The sequence below is a fragment of the Camellia sinensis genome, chromosome 13 (assembly GCF_055761805.1).
Source record: "Camellia sinensis isolate YWXY chromosome 13, ASM5576180v1, whole genome shotgun sequence".
Taxonomy (NCBI): domain Eukaryota; kingdom Viridiplantae; phylum Streptophyta; class Magnoliopsida; order Ericales; family Theaceae; genus Camellia; species Camellia sinensis.
The window spans coordinates 44808812-44826745 of NC_138973.1; the positions used below are offsets into that span (position 1 = coordinate 44808812).

At 31.7% G+C, this 17934-nt stretch overlaps 1 protein-coding gene across 1 annotated transcript; it reads left to right on the top strand.

Moving 5' to 3' along the window:
- The first annotated feature begins 10831 nt into the window (after positions 1-10831).
- Positions 10832-12968, top strand: TRN2 (Tetraspanin family protein). Its single transcript, XM_028247856.2, has 2 exons — positions 10832-11656; positions 12471-12968. Exons 1-2 carry the CDS (start codon positions 11159-11161, stop codon positions 12780-12782), a joined length of 810 nt encoding a protein of 269 aa, XP_028103657.1. The 5' UTR covers positions 10832-11158; the 3' UTR covers positions 12783-12968.
- The last annotated feature ends 4966 nt before the right edge of the window (positions 12969-17934 follow it).

The window sequence follows — 17934 nt, forward strand, 5'->3', positions numbered from 1 at the left end:
CGGGTCGTGTGCCTTGGTATCCTCTTTCCATCGTGCCTTTTCTTCAAGCACCGTCCGTAGGTCGGACGATCTAGACAACTCCGTTTGCCTGGACGCAATCTGGTGGGTGTGTGAATGCCGATAAGTGCTTCCCTCAGTGTAAGACCTCAATGTTCTCATTCTCTCAGACCTGGAGTAACGAGTCCTGGAAGACCTTGATTGAGTGTCGCCTGTCCTAAGGCTTTTACTCTCTGCTTGAGACGGTGTGGTTTGCCTACTACGATCCTCCGAGTGGTGAGGGGGCGTGTTGCCTTTGTGCCTCTCTCCTGTCGCCACCCATTTTCCCTTGATCTGGCGCTTCATGGCCTCCATGTCTGCCGCCATCTTCCTTATTAGTTCATCTTGCTCCTTTACGCGATTCTCCAGAGCTTGAGGGTCGATTCTTCGCCTTTGCCTTTCAAGACTTTGTGAGTGAGAGCAACGGGAGTTGTTGTTCCGCCTTCCCCTTGCATCCCTCCGGGGATTCTGTCGCTGGGCTCTAAGTCCGCCATGGGAGGGATAGAGGGCAAATCTTTATGCCTCCCACCCCCCTCTGGGGGTTTGTCCGTCGATGGCAGACTACGGCAAATCTTCGTTGTGCGCCATTCAACTAGCGAGGGAAACTTGATTAAGAGGTTTTGTTCTTTGTCTGATATTCCCACAGACGATGCCAATTGTACGAGCAAGAAATATTCTGTCTTGTATAATCCTGTTGATCAAGTCTGCGCTCCTCCGTATAACGTCGCTTTACTCCTTGAAAACACAAACGTGAGCTAGCCGGCGGGTGTGTACCGGATACCTCTCCGGTGCCTAAGTCAGCAAAATAGACAAATAGACAAAAAGCTCTATGTATTCGGGAATCAAAGTTGTGTTACCTCTCTATAGGTGATGTTATGAGCTTTTATAGGTTCCATGTGGCACAATCCTAGTACAACTCTTACTCCTCCATGTAGAGTCCTTCTAGGAGTCACATTCCTAAAAGATAATGCTTATCCTTCAACACCCCCCTCACTGCTGAAACCAAGTGAGATGGTTTTACCATGGTTGGATGTTACGACCGAGATAACATGGTTACGCTAAAGCCGCAGACTAGACCAAGCTCCAACTAGCTCGGTTCTTCCTTTCACTGCGCGTGTACCTCGGTTGACATATTCCAACTGGGTTGTCTGAAACCGTATTATCCACAATGATCTTGGACCGAGCTAACCAATAGCAAGGTTCTGAGGAAAGCCCACCTTACTTCGGCTCAACATGGTATGACCGAACTAACTGTTACCGCTCTGAGTGTAGTGACTGAGCTGACTGCAGAGCTCTCTTGGACCGGGCTAACTTCTAGTCCCTTTTACTCGGCCTCTCTTATTATGGCCCACAGATCAGTCCATAGATCCAGCTTGGCCCAATTTTCAAATAAATTACCCTCTCAGGTTTTAAATCAAATACCTCCAAAATTCATAACAAATTGACAGAAGGAGATTTTAGAATGATATACAATCCAGAATTGATTTTCTAAATCTGAGTTGATTTTTTTCTTCATATTTTAGGTAATAAAATAAAGCATATGTTTGAAAGTAATCGTATCATTTTCACTTTTGATAGCAATTCGTTTTTAATGATTGTTACACCACAATTAATGGAATATATTTGTGAGGATAAATTTATTGTCGGTTTCATTTGAAAAACAATGTTGAGTGCAATGTGATACTACAGTACTATTATCATTCAATAATTTTTTTACCAATTACCATTTTTACCGATTACCCTACCACAGTATATGTGACAAAATAATTATTCAAAGTGAGATTCACTCACCATATGTAAACTTAATGTTGACTGGTGATATTGAATTTTAACTTATTTCACTTTTGGTAGTCACGTTGCAATTTCTTTTTAATTATTGTTACACCACAAATAATGAAATTTGTTGTAGTAAAAAAAACTGATGATCATCCTAATGTTATTCTATTAGCATTACTTTTTTTTTTGGTCTGTTATACTTGTGAAAGGCCAATGAGAGAGATGAAGGTTTTGAGGGAACTCCTCATATTCGTTCCTCTAAAAGAATATTATGCCACAAAAACAAAGGAAAGCCATTTCTTTGCATTTCTGAAAGACTCTGGTTGTTTTGAATATGACTTACAAATTGATTATTTTTATTTATTATACAAAGACGAATAAAAAATATATATAATTAAAATAAATCAATAAATAACGTATTTATATGCTCTCCAAAAGAGACCTCGATATTGCAAGGCCATACACGCACCAAAAAAAGTGCACCACAATTAACGATCACTCACATTTTGGTCTTGTTTGGTAAAGGTTAAAATTTGACTTTTTAGGTTAAAATTTACAAAAATATAAAATATGCTAAAATAGTTAATAAAATAATTATTTCATTTTTTCTTTCACAAACATCACATCCAACTATAAAAAAATTTAACCATCTTCCCAAACACAAAAATGGGTGTTCTTGATTGGTTCTGAAGAACCAATATTAGCTTATTAAGAATCGCAAATTATGAATCGTTCCTTCACTGGACAATCGCAAGGATGATTGGAAAAGGGAAAGAGGCATTGTCGGTGGTCTGAGACGATTAAATTTTAATTTGTGTGTGGTGCTGGTAGTGGTGGAGGTCGAGGTAAAACTGGTGGTGGCACTGACGATGATATTGGTGATGGCAATGTGGTAACTCGGGTAAAATTTTAATTTAGAAAATATTTTTTGATTTTAAAAATATAAAATATTTTCCATTTAAATAAATTTTTTTCGTTAATCATGAAAAATATTTTCGTTGATTTTTATTTTTTATTATACTAAACACTAGAGAATGCAAAAAAAAATAAAAATAAAAATAAAAAATAAAAAAATTTAAAGACATTTTTCACTAAAACAAATAAAGTGTTAGAAAACTATTTTGAATTTGAATGTATAGTATGTATTTTCATATTTAGAGAGTGTTTGAGATGATTTAAATAAGTATACTTTTTGATTTTTTTATGAAAAGTTGGACAAAAAAGTAGAGAAGTAATATGATTCAAAAAAGATAAAAATATATATTTTTGTAAGGAATGCCAAATAGTGGCTTGGTGTAATGTTGGCCATATATGTAAAATAAATCAAATCCATATATTTAAATTTTAAATATTTTATGAATATATTTTTCCAATTATGTAAGATTACATTACTAAAAGGGAAAAAAAAATTAAATTCAAATTATGATGTCTAGATTAAGAAAGAATTGAATATTCAAATTATGAAATAAAATTAATTCTTAAATATTTGACTGTTGCCATATTGGTCCGTTTACCCGTTGTGGGCTACGTTTGATAGCTTTCTTCTGATGGGTCAGGCTAACATGTTTGGTACATAGACGGACAAACAGTTCGACATTTGAGCCTTACATGATGCGAGACATACAGACACAAACCAGTAAGTTGCAAACCCCCGGTTTTACAAATCTCATCTCATGATGCAACCGTTGTGTCGTTTTGCCAAAAGTGGATAGGCACCTCATCACCACTATATGTACATGTCCACAATCGTATCAGGTACAACATACATACGACTTCCCGACCAATACACATAACAAAACCATTGTCGGACAACTGCACGTTCGTTTTCGAGATCCAAACTAGTTTCTGCAAAATGAGTAGGAGGGGAGAGCAGCATGGATGCGGAGTCGAACAAGTGACATTGATACTGGTGGTGGTTGTTTTGCTCATCTTTCTTCCCTTAGGTATGGGTCCAGGGCCACTGGGGCCGCCGCCATTGTACGTGTTCCTCCTCTTCCCCGTGGTGGCTGCTGTCATCTTCATTTTCCTTTCTCAAGCCCCGAAGTGATCCTCTCATTATATTATATGTAAACAAACTAACACATAATATAATATTGAATAATTAATCTGGTATTGTGGGTTGAATTTTGTGTTTTGCTGTCAATTTTCAAATTCAGTCAGGTGTTATTTTTCTAATCACCATTGGGTGAATTCTGTGAAATGCATGAGATAAAGAAACTGTTAGTCTGCTCACAAAGAAAGCCTTATAAATTAATGCATAGTGTAGAGACCAGTGTTCCTTTCATTGCTTCTGTGCACAGGAGACGTGAAAGATTCACTATCAGCAAATTTTTATCTTCTAAATCTGAAAAGCACCAATGTCTAGAACCAAAGAACACGTGTCAATCATGATAGCAAAGGTTCCTTGGAAATGTCTTCCTCTTACTCTTTATCTATTGGATTCCTCAATATTCTTTTGCCTGAATTTCAAACCACTAGAGATCGACCCATTGATCCCTCCCTGCATTAGGAAGATTGAAAGGATCAAATTACCTATTACTAACCTGATGTCATGGTACACACCTACACTACAAACAGACAGATGTAGCAATATACGATGAATATTAACACAAAAAGATCCTATCATGAACTTTTAGCAATTCATTAAGTACATATGAGCTACAATAAATAAATAAATAAATAAATAAAAATAATTGCATGAATGGAAGCCCAAAAACTGTGTTAGACCAAGAAAATTGCCAATTAAGGGCTTACAGATTTGTTAAGTTTATGGTCAAAAAACATATTCTACTAAGAAATACCCAGAAATAGGCAAAATGGATAAAATGCAATGAAAACAAAATAGAACGAAACAGAGCATTGCACAATTTTCCAGCCAAGGCAGGACATTCCAGCTAGAACCAAAAAGGTTTCATGATTTTGGGAGGAGTGATAGTGGTGGAAGTAAAATTTAGTGATAAAAGATCATGGAATTGCTCAATTTCATTGAAAATTCCATCACCCAGTAATCTAGAACCGCACATGCTACAGATATACAAATGAATCACTAATCTATTAGGCCCAGTAGAAATGTTTCAACGAAAAAACACGTATAATTACAACAAAAATGCATAATTTCATTTCTAAACTAAAAAAAAAAAAACAAAAAAAATGCAATATTTACAAAAAAATGCATAACATGTAACCAAAAAAGAAAAGTTGCATCAATATGAAAGTCCATCAGATTCCATAGTTGAACAAATAGATCATTGTCCCGTATTGGTGTCAGAAACGATGAAATATATCACCACCAATGACCAACTAATAAACCAATAAACTCTAATTCAATTCCAGGGCAAAAAAGCAATAAGCTTTGCTAAACAGCGTAACCACTCACCTGCATCAAATTGTACAATGTTGGTGATTTCTCTAGCGCATCCCATCATATCTCAATCTTTCCGAATTGAAAATTCGCTCAATGATGGTGGCTTTTGGAGTCGGTGGCCTTGTAACAGAGCTAAAATGATGGCCATGTAGAAAAGTTATTCAATACTCCGGAGAGCTACATGTTCATGTTCCAGAACTAAGTTTTTTCAATTACCGACACAAAATTATGAAAAACCTATCTTCTTTATCAGTAACAATATGTGAGGAGCACCCAACAACCACTCTGGCCATGTAACAGAGATTTAATGGGTGCCAAATCAAAACTCTTTCATTGTTGGTTGTCATTGTTAAAATAGACATTGGGTATGATTTATAGTGGCATTGTGATTAACTGGGTTGCAGAGGAATTTAGTTTAGGGACTTATACAATGTGCTTTTTAATTATAAAAAAAACTAAATAAAATATATTTTTACAAATATTTTTAACATGAATTATAGTAAGAAAATTTTTATGTTATGTTACAGGACAAGTCTTTGGCACATGAAAACTTGATTTTGTGAGATTCATACCTTCTATCAATTCCATTCCATGTATGACTTGAATCAAATAAAGTAAATTAATTAATTAACTTTTATGTTTGTTTATATATATATATATATATATTTTTATAACTGATATATTTTTATGTTATTCAATAGTTGAAGATCATCACCAATTTAACACTATCAGGTGCGTGTCTCAAATCTTCATTTGAAGAGATACTAAACAACTGTTGTCAGGCAAAGAATACAGAATAGTCAATAAAAAGTTGCAAATTAGACAATGCATATCTCCCCATTAATCTAATAATATTGTGATTCTTGTTATAAAATAATAATGCTCATTAAATGATAGTAATGTTATATCTAATATTTATTCATTTTTTGAGCTCCCAATTTCATGTAAGTCTCTAAACACCCCTTGAAATGTGGTTAGAGACGCCCCCAGGGGTCCTTGAGGTTGTCCAGTTGCAGAAATGTGGTTAGAGACAGCCTCCAGGGATCCTTGAGGTTGTCCAGTTTCAGCTATAGAAGTGTACACGGTTCGGATTGGTTCGGTTTTGAGAAAATCTAAGAACCAAACCATTACACTCAGTGGTGAAGCCAGGAATTTAATATAGGGGGCATCTATTAATTACAATCTCAAAATTTTTCTTCCCCAATCAATAACAATAACATAATAATAATTTTTCGAACTAATGTTAAACATTAAAAATTAATATTCATTACAAAAAAAAAATTAATTTTAAACTTTTACAATTGACCCCGACGAGTTTTCATCTTTTGAAATCTTTCCATAATAGTATCATTGTTAGTGCCATAAAAAAATATCTCTTTCAATGTAAACAACCAAGCTATCATTCATCTATTCATCACCCATTCAGTTCCGCAACCGATTCTTCACAATATTCATAACTGAAAATACTCTCTCAGTAGTAGCAATTGCAACAGGTAAGATTAATGCTAAAGTCAAGAGCAAATACATCAATGGATATACTTTCTCTCTTCCAGTCTCTATCATTTTCTTAAAAAGATCGGCAATTCCATTTAATATTGAGAACTCACTACTGGATAGCATGTTGATAATATATGTGTCAAGTTGATCATTAAGTACCATGAGCTCCACTGAAGAAAATTCTTTGGGAGAAAATTCAGCAAGATGAATTAACCTTTTCCTGTCAAAACTAGAGAAAGAATTAGATGGATTCAAACATACACACAAAGTAACAACTCAGTGTTCGACTCAGTGAAATGAGCATTTAGTTCTTGAATTTGCATATCCAAAACAGTGTAGAATAACTCAACGCGATAGTGATGTAACTTTGTAATTTCATGAGCATTGTGTCTTTTTCTCCTTCAAGTTACAAACATATCTTCTATTTGGGGAACATCAATTTCATACTTTTCACAAAAAGACAAAATATCATCAAGTAAAGATGTCTATCCACCCTCCTTCATCTTTTAGAACCGTACTTTAGAAATTTGAACTAAATTCATGGCATTAACAATATCTTGATCTGTGCTTTATAGTGCTTGCAATAACTCATTTGTAATGCCAATATTGTTTTCATCAAATAAAGGTTGAATACAAACTCAAATGATTGAATTGAGTTCAACAATATATTTGCTTCTGCTCGTTGTCCTAAATTTGAACCATCCTCCGAAATCATTTCAAGCACATCAATCACTGTTGAAAACATACTAGCCAAGCTGACTAAAGTACCATAGTGTGAACCCTAACATGTATAACCAACACGTTTAAGATTAGTTTCTTGATTTAAGTCTTGCCCACAGTTAAAGTTGCTTCGCTTCGAATTAAAAGGTGTACAATCAAACAAAAAATGATGAAAATCGGAAACTAAGGTTTTGGATGATCAATGTATAATTAGAGAGTTAAATAATTAATATTAGAGTTTTAAGAATGATTTCTAAACTATTGGGGTTGATTAGGGTCTGTACGAGTTCGTCCATGATTTGTTTTTGGTCCTAGGGTTAATTTCGCGAATAAATATTTAACTGATTATTTCTAAGATTTTTTGCTAATTTCTTTTAATAGTCTAATTAAGGTATTATTTTGTTCTATTATTATTTGTAAAGAAATATTACTATTTAAGTTATCAGATTCTATTTCTTCGCTATATTTAATACTCATACAAATGTTATTAACAAGGCCGAGAAATCAAGTTGTGATATCAATATCAATTGCGAATTTTGCGGATTTAATTTAATGTTAACTCTTGCAAAAAAAAAAAAAAAATTGTTGTTAATAGATACTTGCCTTTTCTAAAGATATTTTATTTTTAATCCTGGCAATTCTCTGGTTATAATTTGTCATAGATTATTCAGAAACAGTAACCAAAAGAGAATTTAATCTATTTAACTTACTTTATAATTTAGAAATATAATATAACCTATCTTTTATTTCAACTCTAATTATTGTAATTAAACAAATATAATTATTAATTAAGTATTCAAATTTTTATTATTATTATTTTATAATTAAGTTTAATTAATTGTGATGGAAGGTTTGTAATAACAGCTCTGTAGTGGTATGAAGAGAATACCGGCAAAAGTTTTCGAAAGGACTTGTGATGCAATTTATATAATTATGATTAATTAAGACCCTTGGATTGTATTAATAGATAAGCCGGCAGAGTGTGATCAGGAAGATGGGAGGAGGGAAAAGTGCAGAAGGGGATTCACTTCCCTATTTGGGAGGGCTATGTATTAGGAGGGGCACTGCATAGTGTGGAAGCCAGACCCCACTATATATATATATATATATAAATTTCAAAAGTCAGGGGCATGTGACCCCCTAGCCCCACGTCCCTTCCACTACGCCAAAAATAGGGCATTAACGGCGATTTTTGTTACCGCCGTTAAAGATACTATTAACGACGGTAACAAAATCGCCGTTAATACCGCCGTCAATGTATCTTTAACTGCAGTTTCGTTATCGTCGTTTAAAAAACCGCCGCTAAAGTATCTTTAACGGCAGTAATGAAACCGTCGTTAAAAAAACTGCCATTAAAGCCCTCTTTTAACGACGGTAACGAAACCGCCACTAAAGCCCTCTCATTACCGCCGTTAATGACGGCGGCCTTTGCCGGCGGAGCTCCGGCGAAACTCCGACCAATGGTGACCACGCCCGGCCAGAGATTGAATATGACCATCTACAATAAAGCAAAAGTAATGTTTAAATATTTATTTAAAAAATACATTTCATATAGAGTGAATGTGGTGGAGTGGTTGGTGTCCGTGGATTAAAGGTCAAGGGTTTGAGACCTGGGCGTGCAAGAAGAGAGAATTGTTTTTTTTTAAATTTGAACCTATTTACGGCGGTAAAGACCTGCCGTTTTTGGTCCTATATTACTGTCGTTTTTGGTCGACTTTTAACAACAGTAATTTATCCTTTTACGACGGTTGTACATTTTCCGACACGAGTATAAACGGCAGTCCTAAATTACCGCCGTTAAAGGCTTTAACAGCGATTTTACATCCTTTAACGGTGGTAAAAAACCGCCGCTAAAGCTCAATTTTGACGTAGTGTCCACCTCTGATTACACTTGTAAAACCGAACTATAACCAAACTGAAATAACAGTTCGGTTGCAGTTTGATTAACGGTTCAAAAATTTCTATTTATAAGAATAAATTGTTAATATTAGCAAAATAATTATTCAAACTGATTACATTTAACTCATGATAAAAACTAATAATATTAAGACATTACTCAACATTACATATCTATATCATCCTAATATCATTAAAATTAAAATTAAAAATCAATTACTAAAAATAAAATTTGATATGATAATATTAAATATTATATATATATATATATATATATATTATTAAATAACACCTACACATAGTTCAAATACCGCTGCTATTTATTAAATATTTTATATACATATATTTATATATTTTTTAAAATTCAGTTCGGTTCGGTTTGAACAGTGATTTTTTTATAAAATTCATTAACTAAACCGTTTTTACGGTTCTCAATATTTCCTGAATAGAAACCGAATCGATTCTTAATAGAATCAAATCAAATCAAATCGTACAATTTAATCTAATTCGATCTAAATTACCAATTTAAACGAATATTTGAACAGCTTGCAGCCTCAATTTGACAAGGGGCCGGACCGTCTCCAAGGTGGTGCAGCACTGCCCTTAATATAACATTTTTTTTTTGTTTTTTATCATACCCTTACCATAACATTTTGAGCCCAACAAAACATGCATAAAAACATAGGATTCGCGGACAGAGATGCTAGCTCAAAAAGTAAATAAATAAATATTTATTTAAGATTTTATTTGGGAAGAATTTTTTTCATTTTTAATTATTTTAATTTGATTAAAAAAGTTTCATTTATGATGAAATTTTGACTTTTTTTATAGTTTTGTGATAAGAAAAGTAAAATGATTATAATTTAAATATGATATTTTATCTTATTAATTTTTTAATTTATTTTATATTTTAATAGGTTAAATTAATCATAATCATCTTTCCCTGAAACACGGGTACGATACGAGTACTGATATTGGTACGATACGAGTATGTTAATAAGGTAAAATTTAAAAAAAAAAAGTAGGGTACGGGCACAGCTTGGTACGCTTATAAAAAAAAATATTTATTTTTAATTTAGAGTAATGTAAAAATTAATTAAATGGTTTAATTTATTAAAATTTAACCTGCAATTAACATTTAATATCAAAAGTAAAAGCATAAATCAAAATTAAATGTCAATATATTAAATAACTTATAAATCATAGTTTAATTTTAAAAATATACTAGTATAAAACTAAAAATAAAAAAGAAACATAGTGAAAAAAGTTTAATCTCTATAATAGAAGAAAATATTATTTCAACTGAGGTACAGTACGACTTAGGTATGTAGTAAGTATGTCTGGATATGCTAAAAATTAAGAAAAAAAATATGCGTACATATTTCATATACCCAATATTTATGTAAAAATACCATATAAAATATCATATATCAATAAATATCTAATACAAATACGACGTATTTTTCAAAATACCGATACTTCATGAATATTGCCGCATGAAGACTGGGATACTTTTCTAATGCAATGCCAGAGCATCAGGTATCATCAACTAATTTAATATTTCTTTATTTTCTCTTCTTTTCAATGCACACTAGCTAGCTATTTCTTTTTCAAAAAGTTTAACTAAAGTGATTGGAAAAATTGAACCAAGGGATCAAAACCCCCTTTAAAAAAAGCATTATTCATTGCTTTAGTACCTTCCATGGCTCCAAGCTAAGGAACCCAAAAAAAAGCTCTACCATGTCCATTTCTCTTCATCCATCATCACCACTCTAATCTCTTTCTAATTCTCAACTTCATTACCTCATTCAAACATCAAAAAAATCCCCATTAAAAAAAAAAAAAAAAAAAAAACCCCATATTTTCAACATGGCCCTAAGCAACAATGTCATCGGTTGCATCAACTTCGTGGCCATGCTCCTCTCCATCCCAATCATCGGTGCAGGAATCTGGCTAGCATCCGAGCAAGACAACTCATGCGTAAAAATCCTCCAATGGCCGGTCATCATTCTAGGAATTCTTATCTTAGTCGTGGCCCTAGCGGGCTTCGTGGGCGGGTTTTGGCGAATTCCATGGCTCCTTGTGGTGTACCTTGTTGCCATGCTAGTTCTCATAATCTTACTTGCATGTTTGGTGGTTTTTATTTACATGGTCACCATTAAGGGTTCGGGACACCTTGAACCGAACCGGGCTTACTTGGAATACCATCTTGATGACTTCTCAGGGTGGCTTCGAAGGAGGGTACAGAGTAATTATAAGTGGGATCGGATTAGAAGTTGCTTGAGCTCTACAAGTATGTGTGCTGAGTTGAATCAGAGTTATCGTATGGCTGAAGATTTTTTTAATGCACATCTCACCCCCTTACAGGTAAAACTCAATATAAATAGCCCTACTTTTTTTGTCGAATAATTTAAACCTTAATTATTATCTATTTGTAATAAACTTGATGGCAATATGTTTTGTTAGAGTGAGTTAGAGTGGTATACATGAGAGTTTTTTAAAAAAAATTTTTTTTTTAACTGAGAACTGAAAAGGTGGGATTTGTCATTAGAGTCTTTTGTTTGATCTTCCAAATTCACTCTTTGTGATGTGTTCTTGAGTAGTAGGTGTTCCTTAATTTTTTTTTTTTTTTTTTTTGTCTTGGTTCATCATTGATACAAAAACCGAACAAAATTATGGATGTAAATAGTTTAGAAGAGAAATTTATTTGAAGTGCATTTTCTTCCCAATAATGTTAGGGACGGAGAATTGAGGCACATAAAAATACTTAGAAAAATAATATATGATTTAGATTCAACACTTCTATAACATCTTTCTTCCTATTATTTTGTCAATTTTTTTTTTTTTTTTTTTTTTTTTTTTTAGCATTACCTAAAATACAAAATAGAAGACTAAGATTTATTCATGAAGTGGGACCACCCAAAAAGTTAAATCTACACCATAAATCTGTATTTCTAGGTTATTTTATAGTCTAGACTCTAGAGTAGACTTTTTCAATCAATTATTCTTTGAGTGATGTCTATCTCAAAATAAGGTTTCAAAGCAAATTAGAAAAGAATATAAACAACTATACAAAGTAACACAGTATGATTCTCCAACAATGCATCTTCTTTTCCAAATATCCTTCATCTTCACCTTTATCTTTGTCTTTATCTTTATCTCTTGTGTTTTATTTTAACAGTCAGGATGTTGTAAGCCACCAACACTATGTGGGTACACATTTGTGAACCCTACATATTGGATCAGCCCCATAGACAATGCAGCAGACATGGATTGCTTGAATTGGAACAACGATCAGACCCAACTCTGCTACTCATGCAACTCATGCAAAGCAGGGTTACTTGCTAATCTCAGGAAGGAATGGAGAAGAGCTGATATCATTATGATCATCACTCTTGTTGCTCTCATTATTGTGTATTTGATTGGTTGTTGTGCCTTTAGGAATGCTAAAACTGAAGATCTCTTTCGCAAATACAAGCAAGGCTATACATGAGTGAGTGAGTGAGTGAATGAGTGAGATTGAGTGATGGTGTTTTATGACTTTGTACAACAAGATGTTTTTCGTGTTTTCGTGTTTGGTTATTGAATGGGCGATTGTGTCTGATTGAGGGTAGAAATTAGGATTTCTTTTACGCGGATAACATTTGATCATGGAATCAGATACAACTCTTTTACATCAGATGAAACTCATTAATTTAGTAACACCCATCTTATATTACATTAACCTCCCTTGGAAATTAGAGAAAATACAACATATTATACACTTTATTAAGGTTTTTAATTTATGTAATCCTTAACTCAATTTTTATCAATAATTTGATAGTCACATGGATAGAAAAATAATATTATTATCTCTTTTATAATAAAATATATATTTTTCTTTATTTATGTTTGTATATTCATATAATTTGCATTAGTTTAGATTTCTTTAATTTATTAAAAAATAAATCTATATAATTATGTCAAAATTATAAAATATAATTAAATATTAAGAGAGGTGGTTGTAATTTACTCTATAAATTGATAGTCTTTTACTTAGATAAAATGTTGTTACAAAATCAAATATAATGAATTCACATATTTAATAAATTTCATTTAAAGATTTATATAAATTAGGTTTGTTAATTATATATTTTAATTAAAAAATCATTATAAATTATTTTTTTATATATTTTTTTCTATAAAATTAAAAAATTATTAAAATAATTTATTCCAAAATATTAGTGCATGGAAAAGTGAATAAAGGTGAAAGATTGGAATGTGGGGGGAGAGCACCGAAAGTTGATTGTAGTGAAATGAAACTGCAGTAGCCTTGGTACGGAATCCAAGAAGGTGGTTTACAGGTAAGAGCTAAGACTTTGAGGCACGCGGTTACTTGGCCCCATCTGTCTGTTGTTGCTGCTTTTTTTTCTTTTCTTTTGTTTTATTATTATTTAAAGAAAATGGTATAAAAATTTACTCTTTAAATCTTTTTTTTTTTAATTTAATAATGTATTTGTTGATAATTGTATAAGATATAATAGAGTGTGTCATTTAAGATATTCTAATTGATTGTCGCATTATTAGATTTGAAAATTTAGTTTAATTTTTAGATTTGTATAACAATTTTTTTTATTTGTTTGTTTCTAATAATACACTAGATTGTCAAAATATTACAAACAATTAGTTTATCCTCCGTCCAAATATTGGAGAGTTCATTCTAAAAATCTAAATTATTTATTTTATAAAATTTGTTAAAAAAAATTATTATAAAAAATAAAATTAATTGGAAGTGTTACATGATCAGATTACAAGACAATGCAAAAAAAATAGACAGCCTATTTTGTGTCATATCATGTGATTATAAATGTTCAATCAACTTAGATCTTGTTTGAGGAGTTTGTTATTTTAGTTGATTATTTGACTTTTTTTTTATTATTTTAATTTAATTAAAAAATTTGTGTTTGAGAAATTGGCTAGCATTTTTTTTAGTTGATTTGATGGTTATAAGAAAAAAATAAAATAAGTATAAGTTAAATATGATATTTTGCCTTATTAATTATTTTAACATTTAATGAATTATTTTAACCAACCCTTCTTCGAAGATAAATAATTGGAGTTCTCAAACACCCCCTAAATTTTTTACAATGATAATTTTCTTGACAAGCCTTTAAAGATAAGTAATTTCATTTGTTAAGATAAGATGAGGTGAACATGTATCAGGAAAATTGCACAATCAAATCCATTTATATAGTAAAGAAAACCTATTTCATATTATAGTATTTCTAATTTCTTCAAATGGTGAGATTAACAATACCAGCTCCAACATTGTTGGTAATCCTATAGCCATATTAAGGTCAAGTTTGGGAAGACTAAATAAGTGTACTTTTTAACTTTTTATGAAATAAGAGTTGGATTTGGATTAGGTTTAAAGTGATGTGTTAGAGAGGTGATGTGACTTAAATAAGATGATGTGACTTAAATAGGATAGTAACTTTTGGACTTTTTAGATTTTTTGAAGGATGTCAAACTTGGCCTAAATTATCTTTTTATTCTATACTATATCTTTCTCTAATTAAACTTAGGCCTCGTTTGGGAACAGGCTAATTTAGTAACTTTTTGGCTATTTGGCTAAAAAGGTAGGTAAAAAAAACTTGTATGTTTGGGATGACTTTTTGGCTAATTACGAAAAGATGTGCAAAAAGTAGAGAGAAAAGAGAATCTTTGACTTTTTGGTATGAGTTGTTGACTTTTTGGCTAATTTAATAACTTTTTGACTAATTGGCTAAAATAGTCTCTTGCCAAACGAGGCCTTAGTATAGGTAGTCCACCTATGTCTATGAGGTCAATACCCTTACTTTAATCCCATAGCATTTACCAATCCTAAAATTGCCAAGAAATTTCATCTGCATACCAAACATGGCCTTAGCTCTTAACGAAGGCAATTTTTGTTGCTTTAACAAATAAACCACGCCACAATAACTTAAGGGTGCGACTATTTATTTACTTATTTTCTAATTTTTGTTAAAAAGATAACAAGACATATTTATAATTATACATATCAATTGCCTTTGTCTTCTACAATTTTATCACCAAGCACATGGCACAATATTATTTGATTTTATTAAATTTTTAATAATTATCTTTAAACAAGAAATCAATTATAAATATTCACATAAATAATGATATAAAAAAATTTTAAAAAAAATCGATAAGATATAAAATTTCTTCTATATTAATTGTCATTGTTCAGTTTGGAACCTCAAACCAAGGTGACATATATAATTTCCAAATATATATATATATATATATGTTTTGGGTCAGCCGGAGCGAGAGCTCTGTTTCGGCCTGATCAGAGGGCCGAAGCCTGATTAGCCCATTGGGCTTCTGGGCTTATGGTTCAAAGCAATGCCCGAACCTGTAAAAAAATAATGAGTTGGCTATAAGCGTTCAATTGGTTCCAAAATTCAACTGTCAATAGGATCCAGTGGGCCAATAAAAAAAAGGATCTAGTGATCTTCCTATTATGATAAACCCATTAACTATCTGTAATGGTTACAAAATTATTTTGGAATAAATAATTGTATTTAAATAGTAAAATTCACTCTTTAATATATAATTTTATTATTAAAGTATGGCTGGTTTGTTCATAGATCAGTTCATGGGCCTAGGATGAGCCCAATGCATGATTGAAAGGAAAGGGCAATCTGGAACACCACAAGTTAATAATGGTCAAATGTTACCCCCCCCCCCCCCCCCCTCTCTCTCTCTCTCTCTCTCTCTCTCTCGTTCAAAATTGTGGTTTCCCAAACATATGGCTTAAGTTGGGCCACACATAAAATCTTGCACTATAATCAATTGGGTTGTTGTCCTAATTGACCACCCTTCTAATTTTCGATAAAAAAATAAAATAAAATAAAAAATACTGTGATTTTCAACCTTCAAAAACTAAAACTGAATATTATTTGTAAAATGGTTTTGTACCTTTAAAAACCTTAAAAGGGTATATTATTTTGAGATCCCGGGTTCGACTTCTATAAAGAGGAGTTTTGATATTTTTGTGGTAATTAATTTATTTGTCTTCTATTATGGAGATTGTACGTGATTTACTACAAAAAAATTAAGGTTTTAGAAACTAAAATTTAGGGAAAAAATAATTTTTTAGAAACCAAATATTTTTGTTGTGAAAAGTGTTGTCATTTTCAAAATTTTGTTGCTAAAAGTTTTGTTTTTGACTTTTCGGGACAACTTTTTAGCAACTATCCTAATGACGATAGAAATTAGTCCTTAAATGTCTTTTGCAACAAACTTTTTACTTTTAGAGACTAAAACATTTGGTTTCTGAAATTCTTATATGTTGTAAGGATTATTCGTGATTGTTGGGCTGGGTTTGATAGATTAATTGTTAGACTTTTTTGAGTTTCTAACTATTGTGTGCTAGTAGTCTATTTGATGATGTAAATATTTTTTATTATGTAATTACTCTCTTATCTATTGATAATATATATATATATATATACATAGAAATTAATCACAGAATCCAACATAAATTTCTTAAATTAGTGTAGAACCCATCAAAAAGTGAGACTTGTCTCATATGAACTGGTTGTATCTAATTAATTCCGCTATGTATTCTTAGACTTTTTCACAATAAAAAATTTACATTTCTTATTGCCCCTGAAGTGTTGAAGCTACCTTCAAAGCTTAAGCTTAATTTAAGCACTTGAGCTAAAGTTTGATATGCATCCAAAGAATTAGTCAGGACCCCAAAAAAAAAAAAAAAAAATCTGAATTTATAAGGAAATTTTATTTATTTATTTATTGTATTATGGTGTTTATGGATCGAAAGTTCTTTAAAACCCTTTAGTTATTTGTTTGCATCTTTAAGAGAAAGAAACGAAGAAGTTAGAGAAGACAATTCATTGAATGAAACTGGTTGACTTTATGGGGCATACATGGTACAACTGCTTCCGCAGAATATGAGTGAGGAGAGGTCAGTTCAAATTTGTAGCCATGAATATCTCATCTCATCTCATCCCATCCCAACCGTATAACAAACAAACAATCAAACAGTTGAATTTTCTCATTACATCGCATGCAGTCTTTAATAACTTTGCATATTTTTTCTCAAGATGTCACTGCTATTTGGCTGACCTCTTTTAAGCTGTATTTGGATAATAAATTTGAATAAAAATTTAAAATATATAACAAATATAAATTAAATTTACTTTTTTTAAAGTTTTTGTGCAAATTTATGATTCAAACATAACATTAAGATTTTAACATAGTAAAAAAAACAAAAAAAAAATGAAAGAAACACCGGAAATAATTAATCCAAGCCCGAACATAGTTCATTGTACCCATATCATCCCCAATTCACCAGTGTGACTTGATTTCAATCAAATGAGTATGTGTATGCAACAATGATATTATATCATCAATGATATGTGATAATGTAATCTAATTATAAACTTTGATTTGTGCATAGTGAGTTTTACTATATGCACGTGATAATTTTTGTGTTGAATTAGATGAATAATTACATTTGAACAACTATTTATTATCACATCTCCTGAATTATTATTAGATGGTGGTAATACGTGTCAGTATGACATGATATTATCATTATACTAAATCTTATTTATGTGTCTAAAAATGCTAGAGGT

What these genes read in the sequence shown, in the direction of transcription:
- TRN2 (XM_028247856.2), top strand. Translation starts at nt 11,159, where the DNA reads ATGGCCCTAAGCAACAATGTCATCGGTTGCATCAACTTCGTGGCCATG. An exon ending in CACATCTCACCCCCTTACAG is followed by an intron (nt 11,657 to 12,470) that starts GTAAAACTCAAT and finishes TTATTTTAACAG; the next exon opens with TCAGGATGTTGTAAGCCACC.